Source organism: Trichosurus vulpecula, chromosome 7, assembly GCF_011100635.1.
Source record: "Trichosurus vulpecula isolate mTriVul1 chromosome 7, mTriVul1.pri, whole genome shotgun sequence".
Classification (NCBI taxonomy): Eukaryota; Metazoa; Chordata; class Mammalia; order Diprotodontia; family Phalangeridae; genus Trichosurus; species Trichosurus vulpecula.
This window is the reverse complement of record NC_050579.1, coordinates 58,858,545-58,885,899: the sequence shown is the minus strand read 5'-3', so window position 1 is coordinate 58,885,899 and position 27,355 is coordinate 58,858,545. Positions and strand designations below refer to the sequence as shown.

At 45.9% G+C, this 27,355-nt stretch overlaps 1 protein-coding gene across 4 annotated transcripts; it reads right to left on the bottom strand.

Annotated features, from left to right (window-relative positions):
• Positions 1 to 927: 927 nt before the first annotated feature.
• DENND2D (DENN domain containing 2D) lies at positions 928 to 27,355 on the bottom strand. 4 transcript variants are annotated; one of them, XM_036766744.1, is made up of 12 exons: positions 27,275 to 27,355; positions 18,195 to 18,370; positions 16,921 to 17,033; positions 13,843 to 13,912; positions 13,155 to 13,232; positions 10,903 to 11,043; positions 9,968 to 10,116; positions 7,154 to 7,331; positions 4,103 to 4,144; positions 3,196 to 3,280; positions 2,555 to 2,794; positions 928 to 1,478 (listed from the first exon to the last, which is right to left on the bottom strand). In XM_036766744.1, the coding sequence occupies exons 1-12, from the start codon at positions 27,330 to 27,332 to the stop codon at positions 1,402 to 1,404; spliced, it is 1,407 nt and encodes a 468-aa protein (XP_036622639.1). In that variant the 5' UTR covers positions 27,333 to 27,355; the 3' UTR covers positions 928 to 1,401. The 4 variants fall into 4 exon arrangements, with proteins under 4 accessions (XP_036622639.1, XP_036622637.1, XP_036622636.1 ...); XM_036766742.1 differs by lacking the exon at positions 27,275 to 27,355 and adding an exon at positions 19,179 to 19,442; XM_036766741.1 differs by lacking the exon at positions 13,155 to 13,232.

Genomic DNA, 27,355 nt, shown 5'->3' with positions numbered 1-27,355 from the left:
GTATCCACAAATGGAGACTGGCTAGATTGATGGGGAAATGGGATATCAGCACCCCCTACCCCCACCCCAATGAAAATGAGAGTTCTTAGGCATATCTTTTTTCCCTTACTTAGATTTTCTTGTTTTCCCTGAAAGTTAATTGTTTCTGTAATACCTAAAGGTACCTACTCTCAGCTTTCTCTGGCTTCATTCACCTGTCTCACTAAACTGGTAAGTGAGCACAGGGGCAAAGCAGAATGTTTCACATTTGGCATTCCCATGGACTCTAGGTTACCCTCAAAGGCAGGGAGAGTACCCTAAACAGTCCCCTCCGTGTCCCACTCTCCCATGGCCCATACTAGAGCCAGTCCCACCATTGTTGGGGAGCACCAGCCTAAAGTCTGGGTCCTGCAGACTTGAGCTGTTTCGGTTCATAAGATCATAGATTTGAAGGTGGGAAGGACTCTAGTTCATCCAGTCCAACATCTCCTGCTCCCCCATTTTATGGGTGAGGAAAATGAGGCCCAGAAAGTGACTTGCTCACAGTCATACAAAGCAGCTAGGGAAAGGTTTGAACCCGTATCCTCAGACTCCAAAGCCTCCTTTCCGTTTATCACCAACGGTGGAGACCTTTGCCCGGGAACAAATCTCCCTTGGAGTTCCCTTAACGCTTTTTGGCTAAAATCACAGCCATTCCCCAAAGAAGGAGGTGGCCATGGTGTAGGCATTCAGTGGGTCCCACTCTCTAACCCCAGAGCTCAGATAATGCACCTGGGTGGAAAAGAAGGCAAACGATGCTTGGGCCATAATGGAGGATTCATCAGAACCAACATTGTCCATCAACACAGACAACCAATAATCTGTAGCTATTAGCATAAAGGGAAGTGCTGAATATCAAATAATTCTGGAAGGCCATGCTCTCCAACTCTGGGATTCTGAAGAGAGATGCCTAATAACACAAACATTTTCCACCTTTATTCACATTCTCACGGGCTAGGTTTGTTAAGGGCTTGGACCTCTGGGTGAGAGTTGTTCTCTGTGCTTCTTGTACTGGATACTGAGAACAGTAGTCCCTAAGGAAGGAACAAAGCACCAGGTTCAGAATTTCTAGGACAGAGAATACCCAGGGGAGTCACAGCAGCTATTACCTAATCACTGCCCGGCTTGGCACCCCCTTCCAGAAAACAAGGGGTTAGAGTCCTGGGATCTTTTCTTGGGAAGGAAAAAACTGGGTCCTGTGAAAATCCCAAGGTACTAGCTCCAAGTACCAGCTTCAAACAGGGCCCGGCTGCCAAAGGTAACCCATCCTCGAACTGACAATGCTGGGGTCACGAGACCAAACCAGCTCTGGCTCAGGACAGAGTCCAAGTCCACTCCAAACAGAGCTGGGCTGCAGGCTGTCATTCCTGCCTCCCACATCCCTTATTTCACAGTCTTTTCCTTTGGTTTCTTCTGTTTCTTCTGTTTCTCATACTCAATGATTTTCTGTTGGAAGTACCCTGTAAATCCAGACATGCCTGTCAGATAACACACGTATGCCACATGAGCAGAAAATACCCACCCTCTAGCCTCTCACCCAGGGCATATGCCTCTTAAATCCTTCCCAGGGAGTTCTTAACTCCCTCACTCGTCCTTTCTCTCAAGGCACAGAGGATGGATCTAAGGAACACTCAGATCCCTGGGTGCAATATAGACAGTGGGTCTGAGCCTTTGTCCAAATATATCCTGGGGTTCTGAAGAATCTGCCCAAAGACTAATTAATCAACAAGCATTTATTGAGGGCTTACTATGTGTCTAGTACTGTAGTGAGCATTCAGGATACAAAAAAAAGCAAAAACATGGTCTCTGCCCTCAAGCAACTGACACTTTAAAGGAGAGGAGAGAAGGGGGTTTGCAACACTAGAAGGGCTACAGCATGCAGTGAGTCTGATGGTGATTCTCCGCTTGGGCAGGCAGGCAGGCAACAAGCATTTAGTAAGCATTTACTATGTGCTGGGCACTTTGCAAAGCACTAATCCCCAACCCAAGGAGCTTACATTCTAATAGAGAAGACAACCCATAAAAAGAGCTGAAAAGTAGAGGGAAGTAGAGAGAGGGAAGAGGAGGTACCCAAGCTGGGCTATGGTGTTGAAGCCCTGAAAGTTGGAAGCGGAGCCAATATAGAAAAGGCTGACCTGGGCCACTCTCCAAAATGGAAAGAATCAACCACCGGGAGAAGTAGCCCATCAAGGCTAAGAAATAAGGATTGCTTCCCTAGCCCTAAATTTTGGCAAGAAAGGAGACTCTTTGCCTACAGACAGGTTGGTAGGACCTGTTCAAAAGGTTGGACCACAGAGAGCAGTTTCCAGATGTTTACTCTGTTCACCCTCCTAGAAGAATTTAGGATGCCTCCCAGGCTTCTGGGTAAACTCTGCCTTCTCAGATAATTCCATCTTCTTTTCCATGTGTCCTCCCCATCTCGATGGCACACGCGCACGTGCACACGCACTCTCACTCTCTCTCTCTCTGATCTGGGCCTTGGTCCAGACAACTGGATCATCCAAACCTACACTGGGGTTCACCTGGAAATGCTCACCTGCATGGGGTGTCTTGCTCTTCTCTGCTTCCTGAATGAAAAGGGAGAACAGCTGTGTCTTTACAAATTTCTTCACAAACCTGCGGCTTGTTTTGGAGGACAGGGCCTTACAGAACGCTCTCTCCTGGAAGTTGCCTTGCCCATCTAGCCCCCACTTGATGTGGGAGGCATAGTGGCCCACAGTCCTGATGAAGAACTGCATGAAAGGACCTGAGACATGCTCGTTGACCTGCTCCAAAGCTGCAAGGACATGGAGATCCTTTCAAGATAGGGTCGTTCATTGTCCCTTTTACCCAGAAAGAAGAAACAGAGCTGTACAGATGGTATGGTGAGTGTGGCCTTCACTAAGGATTGAGTTCCTTTGTGTCTCAGCATTGCAAATTTAAGTGGGAGGTGTGGAGGGTGGGCACAGGTTCTCTCTTTGGCCATTTGGGAAGCAAGGACATCTGGCCTACAGGTTTTGTGGCCCTGGAACCACAGTGCCTGATGAGGGTTTTGTGAAGTGGAATGATGTTTCCCCCCAGGAGAGCCTGTCTCATGGTTGAGGGCCCAATTTCTCTTGGATACCCTCAGACCTGGAGTGCTAAGTAGAAAAAGCAAAAAGATAAATTGGAGGAAGGAGGTGGGATTCTCGGACTTACTCTGCAAGTCATTACTCCCCTGGGCAAGAGAAGACAAAATGTCATTCTGCAGCTTGGGGGGTAAGACGTCCCCTTCATCTCCAACCTAGGAGAGAATTAAGAATTAGCTCCTAGGTCAAAGCAGGTAGGTGGGGAGAGGAGGGAAGTGGGGGGGGGGGGAAAGGGGGCCAGCAGAGGATTGGCAAGAATGGAAAATCAAATCATGCCTTTAAAAATATATTAGCTCTGTGACTACAGGCAAATCACAACCTTTTATTTTCCCTAAACAACTTTGTAACTATAGGTGAAAGATAAATCACCAATAAGCCTCAGTGAAAAAAGTCTCTGTTCTGTATAAAAAAAGTTCCCTATACTGATGAAATCACAGATCCAGACCCATTACCACTCCTAAAAAATAAATCTCTCCAAAACAGTGGAAAAGAAGGAAGGAGAGAAGGAAGGAAGGGAGGAAGGAAGGGAGGGAGGAAAGAAGGAAGTGAGGAGAAAATGAGAAAAAAGCTGGAAAGAAGAGAAAGAAAGGAGAGGAGAGGATGAAGAAAGGAATACAGATGTCTCTCCATTACCCCCACCTCCACAACATGCATCCAGGCCTGGGAGAGATCACATTAGCTTTCCTTTAAAGGCTCTAGTTTGCATCTGATTCCAAAAAAGACTAACAAAGTTCTCTCCCTCCTATAACTCTTTTGTTTATACATATGGCACTTATTTGATGTCACTTTTATTGTACAAATCTCGCAAAGTTCCTGGACAGCAAGAACTTTGTGTCTTGGAAACTTCTTCCCATCCCTAGAATCTAGCAGAGTGCCTTACATAGAGTTGGTGCCCAATCTATGTATGTTGAGTGGTCAGAGGAAAGGCACAGGAGTGATAAAGAGGGAGGAATAGTGGACAGGGGTATTTGACTCACTGATTTTATGAAAGTGCCTTCACACAGATCCACCAGCAGAACCTGAAACAAACAGGAAATTATCCTCAGAGGGACTTAACCACTTCCAAATTCTCAGATGAGATCATATTTGTTAAATGCTTAGCACAGGAGCTGGGCCACAGTAGGTACCATAAAAATGCATCTTCCCTTCCCTGCCCTTCCCCTTCTACCCCTGTGGCTGTGCCCACACCTCCAGCCCCAGGAAAACCTTAGCACTCTTCCGGCTGAAGCCAAGAAGATTAGGGCAGATGAGAGCAAAAAGGACTCAGGCTATAGAGGCTTTGCTTCTGTCTATATTTCCAAGGCTTTGTATACAGTAGATGCTTAACAAATGTTTGTTTAATTGAATAATAAAGGCATTCCTCAAAACCATTGCAAAAGCAGAGCTAGCTCATCCCCATCTCAACCCATTTCTTCTGAATCAGAGACTCAATGAAAAATAAAATTATGGGAGACTGTAGCTATAAGATGGTGAGGGAGGAATGGATGGCAGAAGGAGCTCACCTGGGGTATACCCACTGGGGATAAGAGAAACAGAAAGCTGCCTGGCATCTGGAAGCTGCCTAGTTTAACTACTCCTGCTAACTAGCACTAATCTCAGTTGTTTCTCTGCCAATGAATGACTAAAAGTTTTGTAATTTTCTGCCCTGGTTCAAAGTCATGATTGCCCTCCCCTAGGTACGGCCCTGCTTCATAGCACTCTCCCAGTCTCTGTGGTTCATTGTCAGCCCTGGGATGGACACAGAAGAGGCAGACTTCCCTTAAATGTTTGAAGACAAAAATCTGCCCTAGATAGATAAAATCTGCCCAGTCCTGCTCCCTCGTTAACTTCTGTGAAGCTTGACCTACCCCATGACACAGAAGCTGGGGAGGAGATCATAGGGACAGGAGACATGTTCCAGGAAAAGAAAAGAAGTCATCAAGGAATCAAGGACTGGCTTGGGGTGATAATGATAATACTTGATGAAAGGCTAAGTGACATGGTGAATAGTGGAGGGTTAGCCTTAGAGGAAGACCTGAGTTCAAATCCTACCATTGCTGTGTGACTCTGGGTCACTCACTTCACTTTCCAGTGCCTCGGGCAACTATCCTCAAAACTCTTAAATCAGAGTTAACAATCTGCATTGGCGGGAAGAGTTTCCATACTGGGAGTTTCGTACACCAATAAAATCAGATGTCCAGACCAAAAATAAACCAATTACTACTGTTTATATAGTGCTTTATAGAGAGACAGAATGACAAGGAGGATAAGGAGACAGCCTGAGAGCCAGGAAAGCCTGGGTTCAAGTCTGAGCCTGGGCAGGTCAGTGCTCTAAGCAGCTCTAAGATGCAGGGAGGACCACTGGGGCCTGCAGCGGTCAGGGGTTCCCTCCATCAGTGAAATCACACTTCTGCTCCCTAGGCCAACTATTATCACAGTTTTTTTTTAAATAACCACTAGATCGGGTTTAGGGTTCATAAGCATTTGAATGGTCTTGAACCATCTTTCTGCAGGGGAGCTTGGCCTAGTTTGGGGGAACAGTCCTTTGAGACCCGGCCCCCCCAGGGTATGTGTACTCCATGGATCTTATTTGTACATCATTTTGTCTTCAGGTTGTTTCTCCCACTAGAGCGTCAGCTCCCCCGGCAGGAATTGTCTTATACCTTCCTTTGTATCTCCAGTGCTTGGCACAGTGCCTAACACATAGTAAGCATTTAATAAATGCTTGTTGACTTGACTGTCTAAGATTCTGATATGTTCTTTTTTATATGCGGCTTCCTAAAAAACTATAATCTATGAGGATGGTGGGATTCCTCCCCCTGCTTGGCTTGTTTCATTGGCAGGTTCTGCAAAGCTGCCAAGAGTGTTGGCACGGTGGGTGAGACTCCACATGTATGTACATGGGGGGCAGGGGAGAGGGAAGAGGCAGAGAAGGAATCAGTGGAAGGAAAGGTATTGCTTCCTCCCTGGCATCCAGAAAAGCCACAGTTCCTGGACACTTTAGAGTTGAAGTTAGGAAATTTCAAAACCTCAGAAATGAGGACATTTTATCTTATTGCGCAACACACAGGGAGTCCTCCCTTACTTCCACCCTCAGGTCATGAGATCAAGGCTGTTCTTTAAATGAGAATATTGGCATCCAAGTAAGCAGAACAGAATTTGCATGGGAAGAGAGAAAGGAGAGAAATAAGTGAGTATAAGACCAGCTTTCTAGTTATATGCTCTCTAGTAAATAATCCAAGGACAAGCTAAGTCTCAGAGGGGCTTGGGGTCTTCCTTTAGCTCAACCACTGGCTGATTAAGTTTCTTCAGCTATAAAATATGCCTCGGTCTCTTCATTTTTAAAATGGGGAACCCCCTCTGCAGGGCTAGATCCATACCAACCCCAATAACTTGCTTGTAGGAAACTGGGGTTCTCTTATTCATTAAACATCTGTCTACATAGGGTGTATCTGTCGTTAGCCAGTGTACACACAAACAAAGAACAACATTGGTTTAAGTTATAATAATGTCCTCTGCAGAGAAGCATTCTGACCCACTCTCAGTAGGAAAAATCTTTTTCTAGTGGTAGGGATAGTTAAAGGGTGGCATTTGTAAGAGAGCCAGCTAGTGTAGGGTTCCCTCTGTGGCTATAGGAAAGAGTATATCTAACTAATTCACAAGAGACTCAAACTCATGTCCTCATTAGCTTGTATTCTAAACTAATTCAGTTAGCCCACCCAATGGCTCAGGTGATAACCACTCAAATTCTTAGGTTAGAAACCAACCCCAGATTTTTTAATGTGGGTGATAAGGTCAATTGACACACTTCCAAGGTACTTGGAAAAAATTCTGGTAGTATTTCTACTGTGTAGACTTGACCATTAGGGACCAGGAGTCAGTTTCAGGGGAGATACCATGAACAGTCAGTACAATCCCTTTTCCCTGGGTCAGAATGGGGAATTCCCTTTCCCCAGGGCCAGGGTGTGATGCCCCTAGATGTGCTTGGTGGTGTCCCTTCACTCCATCATAAAGTAAAGTAGGGGTGTTTTGTAAGGAAGAAACCATACCTCTTCCATAGGGCTGTCCAGAACTTCCTGAATAAACCGCTTTTGAACTCCAACCATGAAGGGAGTAGGGGAGCAGACGGTGGCCAGGAGGCTCTCGGGGACCACCGGGATGTAGGTGTGAGCCCAGCTGAAGGGGTAGAGCAATGCGACGGCAGCATGGATGCACTGGGACAGCGTGCTGGGGATGACAACAGGAGAGAATACTGCAGTGCAGAGTGGGACCTGCCCACCCCAGCCACAGTCCAGCCTGGCAGGCCAGGGCAGCACCAGCTTGCCAGGGGATACAGGCCACCTCCCCAACTGCAGTCAGAAGCAGCCTCAGTCTGCTTCCTTGCCTTTGCTAATGTAAGGAAACATATAAGGCAGAGCTGAAAGGGCGTGGGCTTTAGAGTCAGACAACCGGCTTTTTCAAATCCTGGCTCAGCTACTATTTCCTTGTGCAAATTTCACCTATCTTGTTTTGACTTATCTGTTAAATGGGAGACTAGATCAAAGTTCTTAACTTTTTCTCACATCATAGAGAGGGTCTGGTGAAGCCTATGGGACCCTAATCAGAATAATGTTTTTAAGTGCATAAAATCAAACGCATAGGATTACAGAGGAAACCCATTATATTGAAATAGAGTTATCAAAATATTTACCAAAAAGTTTGTGGACCCTGGACTAGACAATCTCTTAAGGTCCCTTCCAGTTCTAAATCCCACGTTCCCAAGCCCAAGTGTCACTGTTTTAACAGGCCTAGTAATTAGTGGGGTCAAAATTGAAGGGGTTGGGAGAAGGGCAAGATGGTAGACATATGGAATGCCTTCCTAAGGCCGTAAGCAGGAGCAGCTGCTGCCACTCACCAGAGCTGGGTGGAGGGCTCAATAGAAAGGTCTGTGCCTAACCTTCCCTTTCCCCACACTAGTTCATCATCAACCAAAGTCAGTAAGAGGGTGTGTCCACTCCATCTCCTTAACAGGGCATTATCTACTCACCCTCTGCCTGAGGGCCCTCTGCTCCCCTCCCCCTCCCCTTATGTCCTCCTTCTCTTTCTCTTTCCCCTAACACTATAACCTAAGAAAACAACCAGCTGGAGCTCTGGCTCCTTAAGCCCAGACCTAGGGTTAAGAAGCTCAGGCTGGTACCCAGATGACCTTGGGAAACTCCTAACTCCAGAAACTCCAGGAATATTCCACCCAACCCTTCCTAGATGGAAAGTCCCACAGAGGTGCCTCCTCCTCTCTTCCCACTAAAGCCTTCTCCTGGAGCACTTGTTCCTAAAGCCACAGCACCCTTCCTCCCCCTATTCGTGCTCCCCCCTAGCCTTCACTGATCTCTAGGTCACAACTGCCGGTTGTTCCCAAGGTGAAGGCCAACAGGCAAGCAGGTAGAAAAGCCATTTTCATTTCTTGGAACCGCACCGAGGCTTCCTGAGATAGAAGGAATGAAATACTCAGCATTTGGCCAAAGCCCAGCCTAGCTGGGAAGTCCCCTCCCTGATTCAGCTTGGAAGATCCCGATGATGGGAAGGAAGATGGGAAATAGTGGGTTCTTTCCACAGAAGATTTTAGGGCCAAGTAGAGACTGCCAGGAAGCTCCCCCTTGTTCATATGTATAGTGAGGAGTTGAGGGGGAGGGAGAAAGGAAACACAGGAAATGGGGAAATATTGCTTAGCGCCCCTCCCCTCCTTCTGTGCTCTGTTCAAATCCCAGAGCAGAGGTGGGGGCCACACAGAGTCGCTGCCAGACACGTGTCTGGAGTTACTTTCACTTCCTGAACACAGGAAAAGGCAGAAGGTCCTGGCTCCAGCCACTGCCAGGAATTCTTCCTCCTTGTTCCTGTACATGGGGCATTGGGGCTGGAGAGGCCATTTCCAAAGAAGATGATTCTGCCATGTCCTTTAAGGATCAGCAAGGCATTTCCTCACCTCGTTTTCCAGAATCACCCTTCAGTTTTCAGAACACTAGCCCCAGGCCTTCTCCAGTAGCTTTTCTTTGGTATTTCCAGTTGGTGGTGCTCTCTCTCCTCAATTAACCTGGTTTTATACTGATCTGTCTGTGTGCATTGTATCCTAATGCCATCATGTCCTTCGAGGGCAAAGACTTTTATTTTTCATCCTTGCATCCCAGCACCTAGCACAGTGTTTTGTCTGATAGGTACTTAAGAAAATGATGAACTGAATTAATTTTGTCCCCAAATCTTTTTTCCCCTCTTCCCCCCAACACTAGAACCAAGGTTCTTAGACTTAACCTGCCTGTCAGTGCCCCAGCTTTCTCTCTCTTTTCTCTGGCATGAATTCAAGGTCTATTAGCTTGTCACCTTCCAAAAGACAGAGGCCTTATCTATGTTTTTCTTTTGGTCAACATCCCAGTGGGGCCATCTAGAGAATTGAGAGCAGCCGACAGTGATTGCGGGCTCAAACTCCATAAGGTCCATGTCCTTCTTTCCTAGTCATGTCCTCTCTTAATGGCTTAGTTCCAAGTACCCCCAGAAAACAATTATATCTGCCGCCACAATGATTCATGGCACCTCCTTAATGACTGGATGCCTTTCTCAAGACTGGGGTGGGGGGCAAGTAGGTAACCTCTTGCCAAGGATCAATGGATTGTAAGCTTAGAAATGGGAGGCCTAGTTAGGACATCCAAATTTGACAACTTTTTTCTTTCCCAAGATTAAAGTACGAAACTGAGGGCCTAAAGAAATAGAGTTGGGGAGCAGGATGCCTGACGAAGAGTGTTTTGCCATGTTTCCTTTTGGGAAATCCCTATCTGGTCCATGAATGCCAGGGAAGCTGGTCACTACACATGGGATCTAGAGATAGCTGGGCCTACCTGAGGTCCTCGGCCAGGAAGATGATTCTTCTCTCTAGGACTGTGGAGGCGAAGATTTGTAGGATCTGCTCATGACTTAGACATCTCAACAGGGAGCGGAGATCCACATGCTCCAAGCGGGAGTCTAGAGGTCGAGTCAGGGAAATGAACTGCAAGGGGACACCAGAACATGGCCAGATCATCATGGAGCTGGCCTTTGGGGATACAGGTCGGTTACCTCTCTCCAAGTCATGGTATCTTTGGGGGATATAGACTAGGAGAAAGAGTCAGGAGGCCTGGTGAGGAAGATGTGTTTTAGGAAGACAGAAGACCAGAGAGAAGGACATGGGACAGAAGGCAAGAACGATGACAAAGGAAAGCAACATCCCATTTTGTGGCCTGCATAATGCTAAGAAAATTAGCTTCAATCAGGGAGTACATTAATATCATACTTCTGAAAGCCTGAAGCTTTGTGGGCTTAGGGGATCAAGATACCTGATTCCATTTTGTGTCTGACAGTGTAGTAGATGGTGTCAGGCCTGGAGTCAGGAAGACTAATCTTCCCAAGCCTGAGTTCAAATCTGGCCTAGCTGTGTGACTCTGGGCAAGTCACTTAACCCTGTTTGCCTCAGTTTCCTCATCTGGAAAATGAGCTGGAGAAGGAAATGGCAAACCACCCCAGTATCTTGGCCAAGAAAACCCAATATGGGCTCAGGGAGAGTCGGACATGACTGAAAATGACTGAACAATTTCTGCTACCAATTCTAGTAAATTCCTGGCTCCTCCTCAATTTTCCAGTCTCCTGAATGGGAACATCTAAATGATCGGAGAACGGATGAACAGAGATAGGATAAAGAGGGACACATCAGCCCAAGTGAGGCTGGCACGGGATGTGGGAACACACTCTACTCTTTCTTCAACAAGGGTGGAGTCTCCATAGAGTACACACATCCTACCTCAGTCCCAGAGTCAGGGATGAAGCTCTTGAGGGTTACTGTCTTCCCAGGGGCTGGGAAGGCAGACTCCCGAAGACCCTGCATGAATGGATAGATCACAGCCATGGAGATCTGATGCCGCTTTTCTACCTCATCGAGGATCTGTAGAGAAGATTCAAGTCAGGTATGATTGGAAAACCCAAAGAAAGGAGGCAAAGCCTCCACCCACCCCACCCCCAACCCCCACCCAGGCATTATCTGATTTCATCCAATCCTCTGATGTCTTCAGGACCCCTGACTGGTCTTCACTCCTTTCTCTAGGCTCTCCACTCCAACTAAAAACAAGAGTTCTTAACATGGGGTCCATGGCCTCCCCGCCCCGCCAAAAGGTCCATGTATATAGATTTCAGGGAATCTGTGTACTTAGATCAGAAAAACAATTCCATCTTTCTTTTCACTAGCTTCTGACTAGAATGATCATTCCCTTTCATTATCTTTAACATCATTCTGACAAAGATTCCATAGGCTCCACTAGGCTGTCAAAGGGGTCCATAAAACAGAAATGGTTAAGAACCCTTGAGCTAAACCAACTAGACTTCTGAGTGATATAAGGGAGATTTGGAGTCCGAAGGGCTAGGTGCAAATCCTTTTGATCATTGCTTTTTATAAATGTACTTTTTTCTTTCATGCCAGAAAGTTCTGCTCTCCCCACCATGAAGGTATTCATTCTGCAGGGTATTAAGTCAACCTCCCTTATGACAAAGGCTCAGTGCCACCAGTAACACTGGGAGGGTGGAATTTTCAGATGTTGCCTCAAGGGAATAAATACCTTGCTTAAAATAATAATTATTTTAACAGTCACCAGGCTATATTGAAAAGCCATTTCACATATATTGTGGTAATAATGGAAAGGGTTTAGAATTAGAGGACTCGGATTCAAATCCAAATAATATCCAGGTGACGGGGGCAAAGCTGCTGAGCTTTTCTGGGCTTCATTTTCTGCCTCCGTAAGAGGACGGGGTTGGACTAGAGGATTTCCAACGTCCCTTTGGGCCCTAAATCTGTTTTCCTTTGGTCTTATTGGATCTTCTTGACATCCCTAAGACACACAAAGAGAAGAATGATTATTTCTTTTTCACAAAAATTCAGCCTAGTGTAATGGATAGTTCAACAGGTACTAGCTGTGGGAGTCTGGGTAATTCATTCACTTAAGCCCTCTGTGCCTCAACCTCCTCATCTGTAACACTGGGATTATAATAGAACCCTGCCTCACGGGATTGTGAGGAGCAGATAAGAATATTGATAAAGCTATCTGCAAAATTTGAGTTCAATAGATATATCTCGATATATCTGTCTGTGTATGTGTGTACGCAGATGTGTGTAGAGATAGAGATATCTATTCCTCTGTGTGTGTGTGTGTGTGTGTGTGTGTGTGTGTGTGTGTGTGTGTGTGAACAAGGTGTGATAGTGTGGCACAGAGGATTTGGAGCCAAAGGATCTGGGTTTGAATCTTGGATCTGGTATTTATTGCCTAGGGATGTGGTGCTTGCTCCCTGATTGAGTCCTGAAATTACACTGGACTAGATGACCTCCAATGTTCTTTCTAGCTCTAATAATAATAATAATAGGTTGCCTTTGCATAGCACGTCCAAGTTTGCAACACTTGACAAATTTGACCCTCACAACAACCCTAGGAGGTAGGTGCTACTAATATCTCCATTTTACAGGAAACTGAGGCAGAGAGAGGTTAAGTGACCTGCCCAGGGTCACACAGCTGATAAGTGTCTGAGGCCGCATTTGAACTCAGGTTTTCTTGACTCGAAGTCCAGCACTCTACCCAGAGTCCCCTGGCTGCCTCTTAATCAATAACATTCTGAAGGAGAGATTAAGTGACTTGCCCTATGCCAGACAATTAGTGGGAGAACCAGGACAGGAATCCATGTTCCCTATTTCCAGGTCTGGTGCTATTGTGACCACATGGACCACATCACTCCTCTCTTCTTCTGCTCTAACTTCTGGCCCGCCCCATCTGTAGTTTTCCCCCCTCTTTCCCTCTCCCCCCCAACCCAATCCCACCCCGAGAAAGTGAGCAGAATGGAAGGCAGCTCCTCCTGGCACCTTAACTGAATTTCTGAGCTCACACTCCAGAGAAGCAGTTCTAAGGGGGTTGAGGCTAGACAGAGAGGGCAGAGGGGCAGAGAAGAGCTGTCAAACAGGATTAACAGGCTCAAAGCCCCAGCTGGGCAGCTGGGAAATCCCTGCCCCACCCCTACCTTGGAGAACAAGCCGAAGCAGCCGATGCAGCTGATGATACAGTACACTATTGGGAGCCGGGGACCGGGGCCGGTGGGCTGCAAAGACAAGGAGGCTATTTCTCAGCTCAGGAACTTCTCGAACTCTCCCTAACTGAGGGCAATGGAGTCAGAGGTTTTGGCTCACAAAAATAGGCAAAGGAGAAGAAATGGAGAAGGGGCTGGCTATGGACGGCCCAGGTATATTAGTCACTATATGGTTATTGACTTGTTCATGGAAGTAAGATGGGAAGTGTTAAAGGTTATTTACTGCCAGGGAAATAGGAAAGGAAGACAGGACCAGCCTGGTAAGGGGGCACATGGACTAAAGGTAGTTCCTGAACCAGGAACCGAACCTAAGAAACGGATTCCAGTGTATAGAATGATACAGACAATGCGGCCACAATGAGAAGGATGAAACCTAAACAGTAAAAGTTTCCCTATAGTGAGGATAAGCTGACTGGGGGATCTGGAACTCCAACTCTAGCGAGGGATGTGGTATAGGGTGGCTGGGGAAAGATGTCTAGCCCTAACTTCCTCTGGAGACCTCAGGCAGGGTGCCACAGGTGGGGTGGACCCCGCCTTCCAAAGTCTAGACTTAAGGGAATTTGTGAGGGGTACCCAGGCAAAGGAAATAGGAAAATTGGGGAGCAGAATGGTCGAGCAGTACCAAGAGTCTCCTGCAGTAGCCGATCTTCCTGGTCCCATCCATGTTGGTCAGAACGAAAGAAAACGTTTCCCTGAAGTTGAGAAAGGGAGAAAGAGAGTGACATTTTCAGACTAGATTCTACAGCAGAAGAGCAGCTGACAGCCAGATTGCCGGGTTCCTGCCCACCTAGACTAGTCTCCCAAAGCTCACCTACAGTGTCAGTTACTGAAGCAGATTCTGGGGTCATTGCTAACAGGTAGCAAACTCCAAGATGAGCTAAGGGGATGATTATAGCTTGTGGGGTAGCTTATGGAAGGGAATGGGACACACCCTCTTTACAACCTGGGGACAGCTGGCTAGTCCAGCTGCTTAGAGTTCCATGCCCAAAGAAGACACGTTCCCAGGCTCCCCCAAAGGGAAGAGACTAGCGTCTCCAACTACAATCCAACAAGCTTGACTTTGTTTCCTGGCAAAATCCTAAAACCTATTATTAGAAGGATGATTAATGAATATCTAGAAAAGCAAACAGTAATCATAAAGAAGCCAACATGACTTCATTAAGAATGGATCATGAAGTTCATTTCCTTTATTAAAAATGTTACTAGACTGGTGCATCAGGAGGAATGTTAGAGTATAATTTACCTAGGTTTTAAGAAAGTATTTGACAAAGTCTCTCATGCTATGGAGATGTGGGATAGACAGCAGTACATTTAGGTGGAGGCAGAGCTGGTTGAACAACCAGGCCCCAAAACTAATCATTAATGGATCGGATCCATATCAGCTCAGAAAGAGGTTTCCAATGTAATGCCCCAAAGATTTGGGCTGGCCTCTGTGCTGGTTAACATTTTTATCAGTGATTCAGCAAAAAGCTTATAGACTTCCCAGATAAACAAAACTATAAGGGGTAGCTAAGTCGTTGGATTAAGAGTTAGGATCACAAAAAAACTAGAAAGGCTTGAATGTTGGGCCAAATCTAAAAAGAAGAAATTTAATGTGGATAAACATTTGGGGCCAAAAATCTTTACAAGAAAAAATCAGGGAGGCATGGTTCATCTGAACAAGAGCTACGAGTTTTCACGGGTCACAAAATTTAAAATATGTCAGCAATGAGTCACAGCAAATAAAATGGCTGTCATCTTGGGCACCATTAAGAGATGCTTAGTGTCTAGGACTAATGAGGTGATGAATCCCAGTCTTAAAGCTGGAAGGGACCTTAGAAGGCATTGCACATCTGGCATTTTATTTTCAATTCTGGGTGCCACATTTTGGAGCGGACACTGACAAACTGGAGAGTGTCCAAAGGAGGCCAACCAGCATCAGTAAAGGCCTTGAGATCATGCCATGTGAGGGTTCATTAAAGACACTGGACATGTTTAACCCAGGGAAGGGAAAACTCGGGGAGAACATGATAGCCGTCTTCACGTATAAATATTTGTCATGGAAAATAGTTCTGCATTATCCCCAGAGGGCAGAACTGAGAAGAAAGAAGCTAGAGAGGCAGATTTCAGCTTGAATGTAAGGGGAAAATGTCCTGACAATCAGAAGCCTCTGAAAGTGCAATGAGATATCTCAAGAGGTAGTTAGTGGCTTCTCATTCACAGCCAGCTTCTAGCAGAGGCTGTCCACTTACTGGGTGTGTGGTAGAGGGGTTCCTTATTCAGATGTCTACCCCACATCTCTACAGCATGAGAGACTTTGTCAAATACTCTCTTAAAATCTAGGTAAACTGTATTATAACCAAACTGTATTATCCCCCTGATGCCCCCAGGCTAGTCACCCTTGTAATAAAAATGAACTTCACTTATCATGACCCATTTTTAACAAAGCCATTTTGGCCCTTTGTGATGACTGTTTCCTTTTCTAGATGTTCACTGATCATCCCTCTAATAATATGTTCTAGAATTTTGCCAGGAACCAAAGTCAAGCTTGTTGGACTATAGTTGGCAGACTCTAGTCTCTTCCCTTTGGGGGAGCCTGTGAACTTGGCTTCATCAGGTGTGGGACTCTAACTAAACGACATGTGAAATCCCTTCCAACTCTGAGATTCTATGATTTAGTAATGCGTGCCATGGTCAGTGGGGATCCTGTATAACAGAATATGTGACTAGCTCAGGGCAAACTCATAAGTACTGCGGAAATAATTCCAAAAAGAAGATAGTAATGGTGTATATTATATCACACATATACACCTATGTAAGTATATGTCAAAGGTATATAAATATATATGTATATATATATGTGTGTGTGATAAAGACAGAGAGATAAGGGGAGAGATACGAGAGACAGAAACAGAGACAGAGAGGAGTAGAGATGAGAGAGAGAAAAATAGAAACAGAGACAGAGAGACGGACATGAGTAGAGACAAGAGAGGAGAGAGACAGAGACAGGAAGAGAGATGACAGAGACAGAGAAGAAGAGATACAAGAGAGAGGGCAAAACAGAGGGGTGGGGGAGGGAAGGAGGGATGGAAGGAAGGAGGAAGAAGCTATATATGGTATTGTGGCTAGAAAGCTGGCCTCAAAGTCAGGCATATCTGGTTTCAAGTGCTGCCTCTGGTGTATAGTGGCTGTGGGACCCTGGGCAGTCCCAACCTCTCGGTGCCCCCAGGCAACTCTCTAAGACTATGAGTTCAGAGAAAGTGCCCATCTGTCGGAAGAGGACATTCCTCACCAGGATCTCCCTATTTCAATGGAATCATAGATCCAGTTTAAAAAAATATATATATATATACATATATATACACTTATATAATATATATACATATATATAAAACTATAAATGCATAAACATATGTATGACATGTATGTCTAGCTCTATAATGCTTACATATATGTGATATATGTGTATACACACATATACACACACATATCTATCATCTATCTTATCCATATACAGGGTGTCCCAAAAGTCTTAGTGCTACTTGAAGCTGTAACAGCTGTAACTCTGTATATACCTACGAATAAATATAAAACAGATTCATAAGTAGCCCCCCAAAAGGAAGAGGGAAGGCTACTTCTTACATATTACTTAAGTTCCTTGGAACCTTGGGACCCTTTCTCAACCTCCACCGTTTCCCTTGGCTCAAGGCAGGGCCCATACCTGGGGTATTCAGTGAGGGGTGCCCACTCATTGCCATCAGGGAAACAGAACAAGGGAATGGCACCGTGCAATCGTTCCTCTTCTTCCTGCTGGCCTCGGAGCAGGTTCTCTCGCTGTAAGGGAAAGAGAATGGTCAGGAGTAGATGATCGAGAAGGCTGGTGAGTTGGCTTGCTTCTGAGGTCTCAGGGATCCTAGGTCAGCTGTCTTGCTGACCCAGGGTTCCAAAGCCTTCTCTGTTCATAGCATGAACACCTGGACTAAGGCCTAGCTATGGATTTTCCAAGACTGAGACTTCCCAGTCTGACCTAGTCTTCCCAAGGTGGGGGAGTAATGGGGTTGGGGGGGCCAAAGTTTCATTTCCATTTTGCTGATGTCCCTGTTGTCCATACAGTGAAGATAGAGGCCAGGGCTATCCTGAGTGTCAGAAATATCTACATAGGGTGATCTCTGAGGATAATAGATATAAACCCAGAAAGGACCTCAGAAGCCATATATCAAACCCCTTTTTATAGGTGAGGAACCTGAAACTGAGAGAGATGAAGTGACCTAATCCAAAGTCACACAGGAGTGGGATTTGAACCCTGTTCCTCTGACTCTAAAGTCAAGGATCTTTCTGCTGAATCTTTTGTACCACGTAAAGAAAGAAAACATCCCTAAGGCAGCCAGTTTTGTCAGGAGTGTCCTGTTTCCCCGACGTTGGTGTTCTCAACCCCAACATACATGTACATGCATAATCTCTGCCTCGGTATCTCTCCATCTGTCTCTTGCCCTCTGTGCTCTACGCCATTGGCAACCACAGCAAAGAGAAGGACAAGAACCCTGAGGAGCTCTTTTAAAGAAGAGTTAGCTGGAAAGGCAATTCTAGTGGGCAGATCACACACACACACACACACACACACACACACACACACACACACACGAGCGCAAACACACACAGGAAAGCATGGCCCCCAGTGGCAACAGGCAGGAAGGGTGGCTAGGGTGAAGGTTACCTGAAGGGTATTCTATGGGGTCTGTGGGGCACCAGGGGAAGAGAGAAGGGGACATAGGACCTAGGTATGCCTGCTGGGGAAGGTCCAAGGTACCTCCTGGGGGACTCAGTTCAGACAGTGAAGGGAGTTCACACACACGGGCTGCTGATAGCAGCAGAAATTAGGCTTGGGTTTAGGAAGAATTATCAAGTGTACAAGGTCAACAAGCAAAGGCAGAGAAACATCCCCACTCTTCCTCCCATTCCCCAAAGAATCCTAAAACAAACCAAGATACTCCTTACCTTTGGGAACTGGTAGGTTATCGTGGGCTCGTAATCACCCCCTGAATGATTTCTTTTGAGAGAAACCACAAAGAGATATTCAAAAAAGTGTGGTCCTCCTGTGTAGTTGGACAGGGTGGCCTCTCTGATGCTCTCCTCTGTTTCCCTCCTGCCTTCTCCTCGGGCTTCCTCAGGAACTGAAACAGAGACACCAGAACTCACTCACCCAGGGTCCCTGAGGCACACAGTAGGGGCCTAAGCAGTCTCGAGACCCCTTCTGTGCCCTCAGACATCTCACCAAACCTAAGAAACATGGCCAGTGTGGGAGGCTGCCTGTTAGCCGTATCATCAGGACTCTGAGATGGGAACAGTCAGCCAGTTTAGGGGAGCCGGCATAAGGAATTGAAAAGAGAAAATAAACCATCTGAACAGTACACAGGAACAAAGAAAGCCCAAGGGGTTCCTCTGACCACTCCATCCCCCTGCCCACTCCAGATCTCAAGCAGCCCCAAGAGCCTGAGAAAACCAAGAGCTTTACCTGCCACCCAATCCCCACTTAAACAACCCGTCTCGATTCTAACTCGATTTGAGCTATTCGAGAAGGGGTCTCAGGGTTCCTAGGTGTAGCACTGGAAAGGACCTCAGAGGCTGCTTAGTCTGTCTCCCTCATTACAGATAAAGAAATGAGGCCCAGGGAGGAGGAATGACTTGCCCAAGGTCACACATTAGAAATGAGATTTGAACTCCAGAGTCAATATTTTTTCTACTCCCTTCGTTTGACTAAGGCTCAGAGAGGAGGGAGTGACTTTCTTAAGGTCACAAAACTAGGTGACAGCACTAGTGGCACAAATGGGGGTGGGGAGACGGAAGCTCACTCATGCAGGAGACCGGGAGGTCAAGATACAGGGGAGGAGGTAAGAGAAACCAAGAAGCCAGACAAAAATAGAGAAGTCGGCCAAGTGAAGAGAGAAAGATGCATGGTATCATCCTGTAAACAGAGCAGACCTGTCCATCTTGATCTCTGTGGCAGCCAAGGACTGAAGAGTTTGAATACTCTGCCAACCCCCGGTCTATCCATCTTCCCAGGGCCTGAGACATCAGCAGCAAAGTCCTACACTCCCCAAATGCAGGATCCACACATCCAGGCCTCTGGGAAAAAGGCCGCCGCTGAAATCTCCCACTGAAGTCCTCTGCACCATGTCCCCAAGAAGGGAGATCTGTCTCTCTCCCTGTGTACCCACGAGCTGAGAAGGATGTGGCAGGACCCAGGAAGACGGCAGAGCCCCAGTCCTGACAAGAAGAGCATCCTGGCAGAGCAGTTCAAACATCAGCTCCTCCCAAGAGCCTCCGGGTGTGGCGAGAGAAAAGGTTATGAGCAAACACCTCCAAGACCCAGCTGCTCCCAGACCAAGGGCCTCCGTGAAGTTTGCAGATTGTGCAATGAGGTTATTTACAATCCCAAGATGGTTGATGAATGACTGAGAAATACTGATGTCTATCTAATTTCATATAGGAGAACCTGATCAACTCAGGGATAGGAATCTCAAGTCTGGACATCTTCATACTTGACCTTTCACTTATTCAGTTAAACAAACAAACCAAAAAACCCCTAAAAGTACATTGATCTCTGAGTCTTCCAGGATTTCAAGTCTGAGCCAAGAGCACAGGAACTAAGTATTTACTTCAGCTGGGATGGCGATTGCCTCACTTGTGCTAATAGAACAATTATAGTTCAATAATTGTCTAAATCAATTAATGATTCTGACCAGGAAGAGAAGCTTTGGCAATTACTAACACAGCCAACAAGAGCCTTAAGTGTGCCTGTTTTGATGATGAAACACAGATCAGAGTCCAAGGCTGGGCCCTGTTCCTGCCAGTCTTCAACTGTTCCAACAAGGAAATGACATCAGGAACCCCTGCCACGCAGGCCTGGCCGGAGTAGCCAATTGTTTGCAATCTTCTCATCCCCACCTAGTACTTCCTCTATTGACATGGGGTGGGGGCGAGGTGGTTACCAGCCAAAATAGTGGGACTTGCTCCAAGGCTTCATTGACCTATCTAGCAGTTCATTTTAGGAAGCAGCACATTCATCCATCCATCCATCCATCCATCCATTCATTCATTCAATAAACATTTATTAAGTGTGTCAGGTACTGTGATAGGCATGGGGGCTATCAAAGGGGACTGTGCATCCACAGCCTCAGTGGGATTCCCTCAATGAGACTTCCTGATGCTCTTCTGGGGGCTCTGAGAAAGAGACAAACCAAATTTTCCTGCTCAAGCCAGGGCTGGCAGCAGCCCCAGTGGTGAGTCCCTAGGCTGATCCCTGCCTGGCGGTACAAAGAACTGAGCAGCTGTTGTGCCTTCAGACACAGCTGACAAGAGTTAACAAAAAAAAAAATTGGCTTTTTTCTCCTTCTAAACAAAATGACTTTTGTCAAATAGGCAATCACAGTGTCACAGGACTTATGTGAAAACCAGGTTTATTACAAGAGAAATGAACATGCATGTGGAATTCCTTTGTTCAAACATTAGATGGCTCAGGTATAAGGGAATCACAAAATTAGAATTACAGAAAGTCTGAGTAGGAAGGAACTTCAGAGGGTGTCTAATCCAACCTATACCTGGATAGGAATCCTCTCTATAATATGCTGAAAATGGGCCATCTAGCATTCGAGAGGAGATCGTGGCGTAGGGGAACACCAGGGGTGTATAGGTAAATATTTAACAGCTAACTCAAAAAAAAAAAGATATTTTCTGGTTTAATCTACATTATCCTCATTTTCTCTATCACTTTCTTAAGTCTAAATAATCAGCAAAACAACAAAAAAACAAAACAACCCTGATTGGTAACATTTGCCAATTTCAGAGGAGTAAATGCTCACGCTGAAAATTTAACCATAGGCTCTAGGGAATTGGTTAGATCTGGGACCTCTGCCCTCCAAAGGCAGCCAGCCCATTACACTTTTGGACAGCTCTAATTTTTAGGAAGTGTTTCCTCACATGAAGCTCATGTCTGTTTCTCTGCAACTTCTCCTAATGGCTCCTAGCCCTCTCCCTGGAGGCCAACCAGGACAAGACAGAACTGTATATCCAGTTGTGATGACGGCAGCAACAGAAGGTGAAAATGTGATTAGGAACTGGGCCCTGCAACTATCTAACAGAAGGAACCGACCTCTCTGAAATTGGGAGGCTAAGGAGCTGGGGCTCAGTGAGGGGTGGTGAGAAGGTAGTGGAAAGTAAAAACCCAAGACTAGTGGCAAAGTTAAATGCTAAGAACTGGAATTTTCCAGGAAATGAAATCACGAAGATAAGCTAATGTTCGAGCTGGGAAGGACTTTGGACATGATCTGGTTCAGGGTTTCTTAACTATTTTCGTGTCTTAGTCCCCTAAGGCAGTCTGGACTCCTTCTCAGAAGTCCTTATGGACCCTTTCTCAGAAGAATGTTTCTCAGAAGAATGCATAAAATAAAATAGGATTATGAAGAAAAACATCTCAAATATAATTATAATAATATATGTTTTAAAGTTGGTGGACCCCAGGTTGCATACTGCTAATCTGGTCTATTTCCCTCATTTTATAAAGCAGGAAGTAAAATCTCAGAGAAATTAGTAGACTTGCCTAAGATCACATAGCTAGTAGGTGGCAAGGGCAAGATTTGAACCCAGCTCTTCTTCCAAGTCTGGTGCTTTTATAGTACATCCCCCAACATACACCCATACACCCCTGCTAAATATGTTGAATAAGACCTAAGGCTTGTGGGGGCCTGGTTGAGAAAACTACCTGAATCCAGGGATGGAGAGACAACTCAGAAGGAAGGTCATACCCATACTTTGGCTTGCCAGGCCAAATCTCATGGCTAGTGCACAACTATCTGCCCTCCAGGAAGACAACAGAAGAAACAGACAGGGCAAACGAGGACCAAGCCTCTCTCCAAGGGATAAAGTTCTCTGGGAGGTTTCCCATATCTGGAGGATGGCCCAAATTCTAGGCAAAAACAACCCGTGCTAATGCTGGTAATTAGAGGGATGGTTAATGACCATGACAGCTAGGATACCCGCCATACCTTTCTCCCAAGGGCTTCATGAATAATATCTCATTTCAAAACCACTTCCTTGTCTAAGGAAATATTATCTCACAATTATAAATGGGGTAGCTAGGTGGTGCAGTGGACAGAATGCTGAGCCTGGAGTCAGAAGAGTCATCTTCTTAAGTTCAAATCTGGACTCAGACACTTACTAGCTGTGTCACCCTAGGCAAGTCACTTAACCCTATTTGCCTCAGTTTCCTTGTCTGTAAAATGAGCTGGAAAAGGAAATGGCAAACCACTCCAGTATCCTTGCCAAGAAAACTCCAAAAGGGGTCACGGAGAGTTGGACGCAACTGAAACAATTCTACAACTTCTACAACTGGGGAAACTGAGGCAAGAAAAAGTGAGAAAAGAAGAATGAGAAATCCTGAGGGGACCTTGAGAGGTCATCTAAGACTTTGGGTTCAAATACAATTTAGCTGTCCTGAACACATCAGAATTAACTCCTGTTTGTAAAGATTTTCAAATCCCTTCAGATAAAATTCTTCAGTGTTCAACAACACTCAGGAAATCCTTCTCATTCATAAATACCTTATGATGCATTTCTAACCCATTTCCTCCTGTTTTATCCTCATTGGAGGTACAAGGGCAGTAGGCCTCATGGCAAACGTGTCAGGGGTGGGGGTGGGGGGCCGGCTATAGTTATTGTGCATCAAGCTCAGAACGGAGTGTGATTTCTTTCCTTTTTATTTCAGGGGAGAACAAAGGAAGAACACAGAAAATAGCTGGCTGTCAATGGCATAGGTGGGCTTACAGGGAACCGTAAACTCCTAGAAGCAACCAGGTTATACATTGGATAGAGCACTGGGTCTGGAATCAGAAAGACCTGAATTTATATCTGGCCTCTGATACTTCCTAGCTAGGTGACCCTGGGCTAGTCACTTAGCCCTATTTGCCTCAGTTTCCTCATCTGTAAAATAGGGATAAAACAACATCTACCTTACCAGGGTGGGGAGCTAGGGGGTGAAATGCATACAAGGCTGAGCCTGGAGTCAAGAAGACTCATCTTCCTGATTTCAAATCTGGCCTCAGATACTTGCTAGCAGCGTGACCCTGGACAGATCACTTAACCCTGTGTGCCTCAGTTTCCTCCTCTGGAAAATGAGCTGGAGAAGAAAATGGCAAGCCACTCCAGGATCTTTGCCAAGAAAACCCCCAATGGGGCCGCAAAGAATCAGACACGACTAAAACAACTGAACAACAACAATGATCTACCAGAGTTGTGAGGACCAAATGATGTAAATAATTGTAATACCCTCAGCACAGTGCCTGGCACGTAGGAATTGATATGTACACGTTAGTCATCATCATCACCATCATCGTCATGCTTAGCACAGTTCCTGGCACACAGTAGGTACTTAATAAATGCTTTTTTCCTTCCCTCTTTGAGGATATGCGCATTTTTTGTCTTTGAATCCTCAGCACTTAGCACGGTGCCTGGCACATCCCCTAATCCCACTCTAGGTCAAAATGGACTGGATGAAGATTATCTTCTCATAGAACCCTTTGCTGAGAAGCCAGGCAACAAGATGAACCCATTCAACCAACAAAGAGCTGAATCTACAGTGGTTGCATGCTTCCCCATCCCTCAAAGAACTCTGCCTGTGATGCTATAAGCAAATCGGGAGAGCAAGGAATAGTTTACCTGTCAGATTTATGGAGAAGGGAAGAATTTATGACCCAACAAGAGATAGAGAGCATTAAGAAACGCAAAATGGATAATTTTGATTATGTTAAATTGAAAAGTTTTTATACAAAGCCAATGCAACAAAGATTAGGAGGGAAGCAGAAAATTGGGAGAGAATTTTTACAATCGGTGTCTCTGATAAAGGCCTCATCTCTAAAATATACAGGGAACTAAGTCAAATTTATAGGAATACAAGTCACTCTCCAACTGATAAATGGTCAAAGGATATGAACTTGCAGTTTTCAGAGGAAGAAATTGAAGATATCTATAGTCATATGAAAAAATGCTCTAAATCACTATTGATTAGAGAAATGCAAATCAAAACAACTCTCTCATGTCAGATTGGCCAACATGACAAAGCAGGAAAATCATAAATGCTGGAGAGGGTATGGGAAGATCGGAACACTGTTACATTGTTGGTGGCATTGTGAACTGATTCAGCTATTCTGGAGAGCAATTTGGAACTATGCCCAAAGGGCTATAAAAAAAGTGCATACCCTTTGACCCTGCAATACCACTTCTAGGGCTGTATCCAAAAGAGATCACACAAATGGGAAGGGGACCTGTATCTATAAAAATATATATAGCAGCTCTTTTGCGGTGGCAAAGCATTGGAAATCAAGGGGATGCCCGTCAGTTGGGGAATGGCTAAACAAGTTGTGGTATATGAATGTAACGGAATACTATTGTGCTATAAGAAATGGGGAGCAGATGGACTTCATAATAACCTGGAAAGACGTGATCTGATGCTGAGTGCGAGGAGCAGAACCAGGAGAACATTATACACGATTACATGACATACAGTATCTGTGATGACTAACTTTGATAGACTTGGCTTTTCTCAGCAATACAAGGTTCAAAGGCAGCTCCAAAAGACTCAATGTGGAAAAAGCTATCCACATCCAGAGAAAGAACTATGGAGTCTGAATGCAGATTGAGGCAAACGATTTGCTCTCTTTTTTCTTCTTTTTTGGTTTTGTTTCTTCTTTCTCATGATTCATTCCATTGGTTATAATTCTTCTTTACAACTTGCCTATTGTGTAAATAAGTTCAATGCAAAGGTATATGTAGAAACTATATCAGATTCCATGCTGTCTTGGGGAGGGGAGAGGGGAGGAGAGAGAGGGGGAGAAAATTTGGAGCTCAAAAACTTGTGGAACTGAGTGTTGTAAACTAAAAATAAAAAAATTAATTTTTAAAAAAGAGCTCTGCCCAGTGGTCTTGCTGAAAATCTTGAGATCACAGGAAGGCAGCAGGGTTAGGAGTGAAATAAGGATTGATTTGAAGTCAGAAAACCTGAGTTCAAATCCCAATTCTGCCGATTCCCAATTTGATTCACTTAACTTGGACAAGTCAGTTTCTTCATTTGTAAAAGCAGGGGGTTGGACTGGATGGCCACTAAAATTCTTTCCAGAATTAAAGCCAATGATCCAGTGACTATTAGAAACATAATAGGTCAGAGAACCAGCCTCTCTCTCCTCCCTTCTGTTCCACTGCTCTTAATCTGAGGACTATCTGGGGTGCCCCTCCCCCCGAAATAAGAAACCACTCTCCCTTCTCCCTCCCCCTCCACCTAATTGAACTAAACCCAAGAGGTACAAAGGAAAAAGCATAAGTCCAGAAGTTCCCTAAGGAGAGAAGGGGGGGAAAGGGTGGGAAGGTGCAGGCACACCCTCTTGCCTGGGCAGGATGCCAAACCCCAGTACAGGTAATACTGGCTGCTCTACCACTTCCAACATCTCAGTGCTCCCTCTCCCTGCTACCAGGAATAGCTGCTGAAGACCAGAAACACCTTAGTTCTCCAAAACAAACCCCAAGACTTCCTTACAACTACCACCAAACATAGTATGGTATTGTTAACAGAGGCAACTCTTCTAAACCTGGCAATCAGGTTTGGGAAACTGAGGACTCATTTACACAGATTCCCACAAAATGAGGAAAGATCTGTAAGGGTCCTGACTCAGACCTGTCTAGAGCACCCCCAGACAACCCACTCTCTTTCCTTCCCTTAAAAGGGGTTTTATGATCCAGTAAAAGTACACTCAACCACGGAGTACCCTACTCTTTCCCCTCATCCAGACATCTGCCTAGGAGGCTCTACAAAGTGTGGGGAATGGACAAATCATTGGGGCAGAAAAACAAAAAGAGTGAATATTGGGGAGCAGAAGGGGGAAAAGAAGAATCAAGGACAAAATGAGTACAATTTTGAAACAGAGATCAGTAGGAATGGACACCAACCTTCCTCCTTTGGGGGGGGGGGTGTTGTGGGAGGGAAGGGGAAATTAGGTTGGGAAGATGCTGATTCACTCAACTCTTCACTTGCTGTAACTAGAGGAGGAAAGTGAGGCTGTTTCTCTGTCCCCAAGAAATAATCAAGTGTATCCTGCTGAACTATATATCTCCCTATTACAACTGCCAAACTCTGCAGGATGCCAGACCACTTCCTATGGTAGCATGCGATTATACCCAGAGCCTCACTCAGGTCACCACTATACTTTCCCCCATCTCTAAAATCATAGCCCAATTTAACTGGGCAAATACCTCATGGTCCCTTGGGGGTAGGAGGAAGGGGTGCTACCTGTTAATTAATTAAATCCATTGAATGATAAACCTGGAAATGAGCCCTTCATCTTTCTTCTTTTACTGGTGAGGAAACAGAAGCCCAGAGAGTTAAAAGCGACTCGCTCTGGGTCACAGTCAGGTGCCATCCGCGGCTGAGAATGGCTCACATATTGCTTGCATCAAAGTATTGAGTGTACTGGTGTGTAAAAGTTAAGGGGGATCTGGGATTGAAAGAACAGGAGATCCAGGGCTAGGGCGAAGGGTCAGGCCAAGATCAGCACCAAAGCCTTCTCCTGAGGGTAGGCAATGCTGCCATGTGTTGTCAGTGGTTGCACCACCAGCTTCCTGCCCAGAGGCACACGTGGCCCTGGGCCCCACAACAGCTTCCTCAGGACGGTGCGTTTCACCACCCACCTCCTCCCCGAACTAAGCCTCGGTTACGACCCCACCCCCACCCCTGCTAACCGCGACTCCCGAGCTTCACTGGCTCCGCCTTACTCTTGGTTCTACCAGACTTCCCCCCTCCTCCTTTCTCTACCCCCTTCCCCACTACTCCCTCCTTGACCCCAAACTTCTAAGCCTCCATTCCCGTCACTCCACGAAACCCCTACTCTGCTCAGCTCCTGATCCTAGATGCCCTGACCCTGCTCAACCTCTGGTTCTGGTGCCCCGATGACCTTCACACTGACCTCCCTCCCCACCTTCCCCTCAACCCCGTCCCAGTCCCGAATTCAGCCCCTGCCCGAGTGCCCCGCACTGACCCCAGCTGTGGCGCTTCAGTCTCAGGCTGGCCCGGATGCTGCGGACGAACCCGTCCATGGCCCCACAGGGTGCGGGACTCC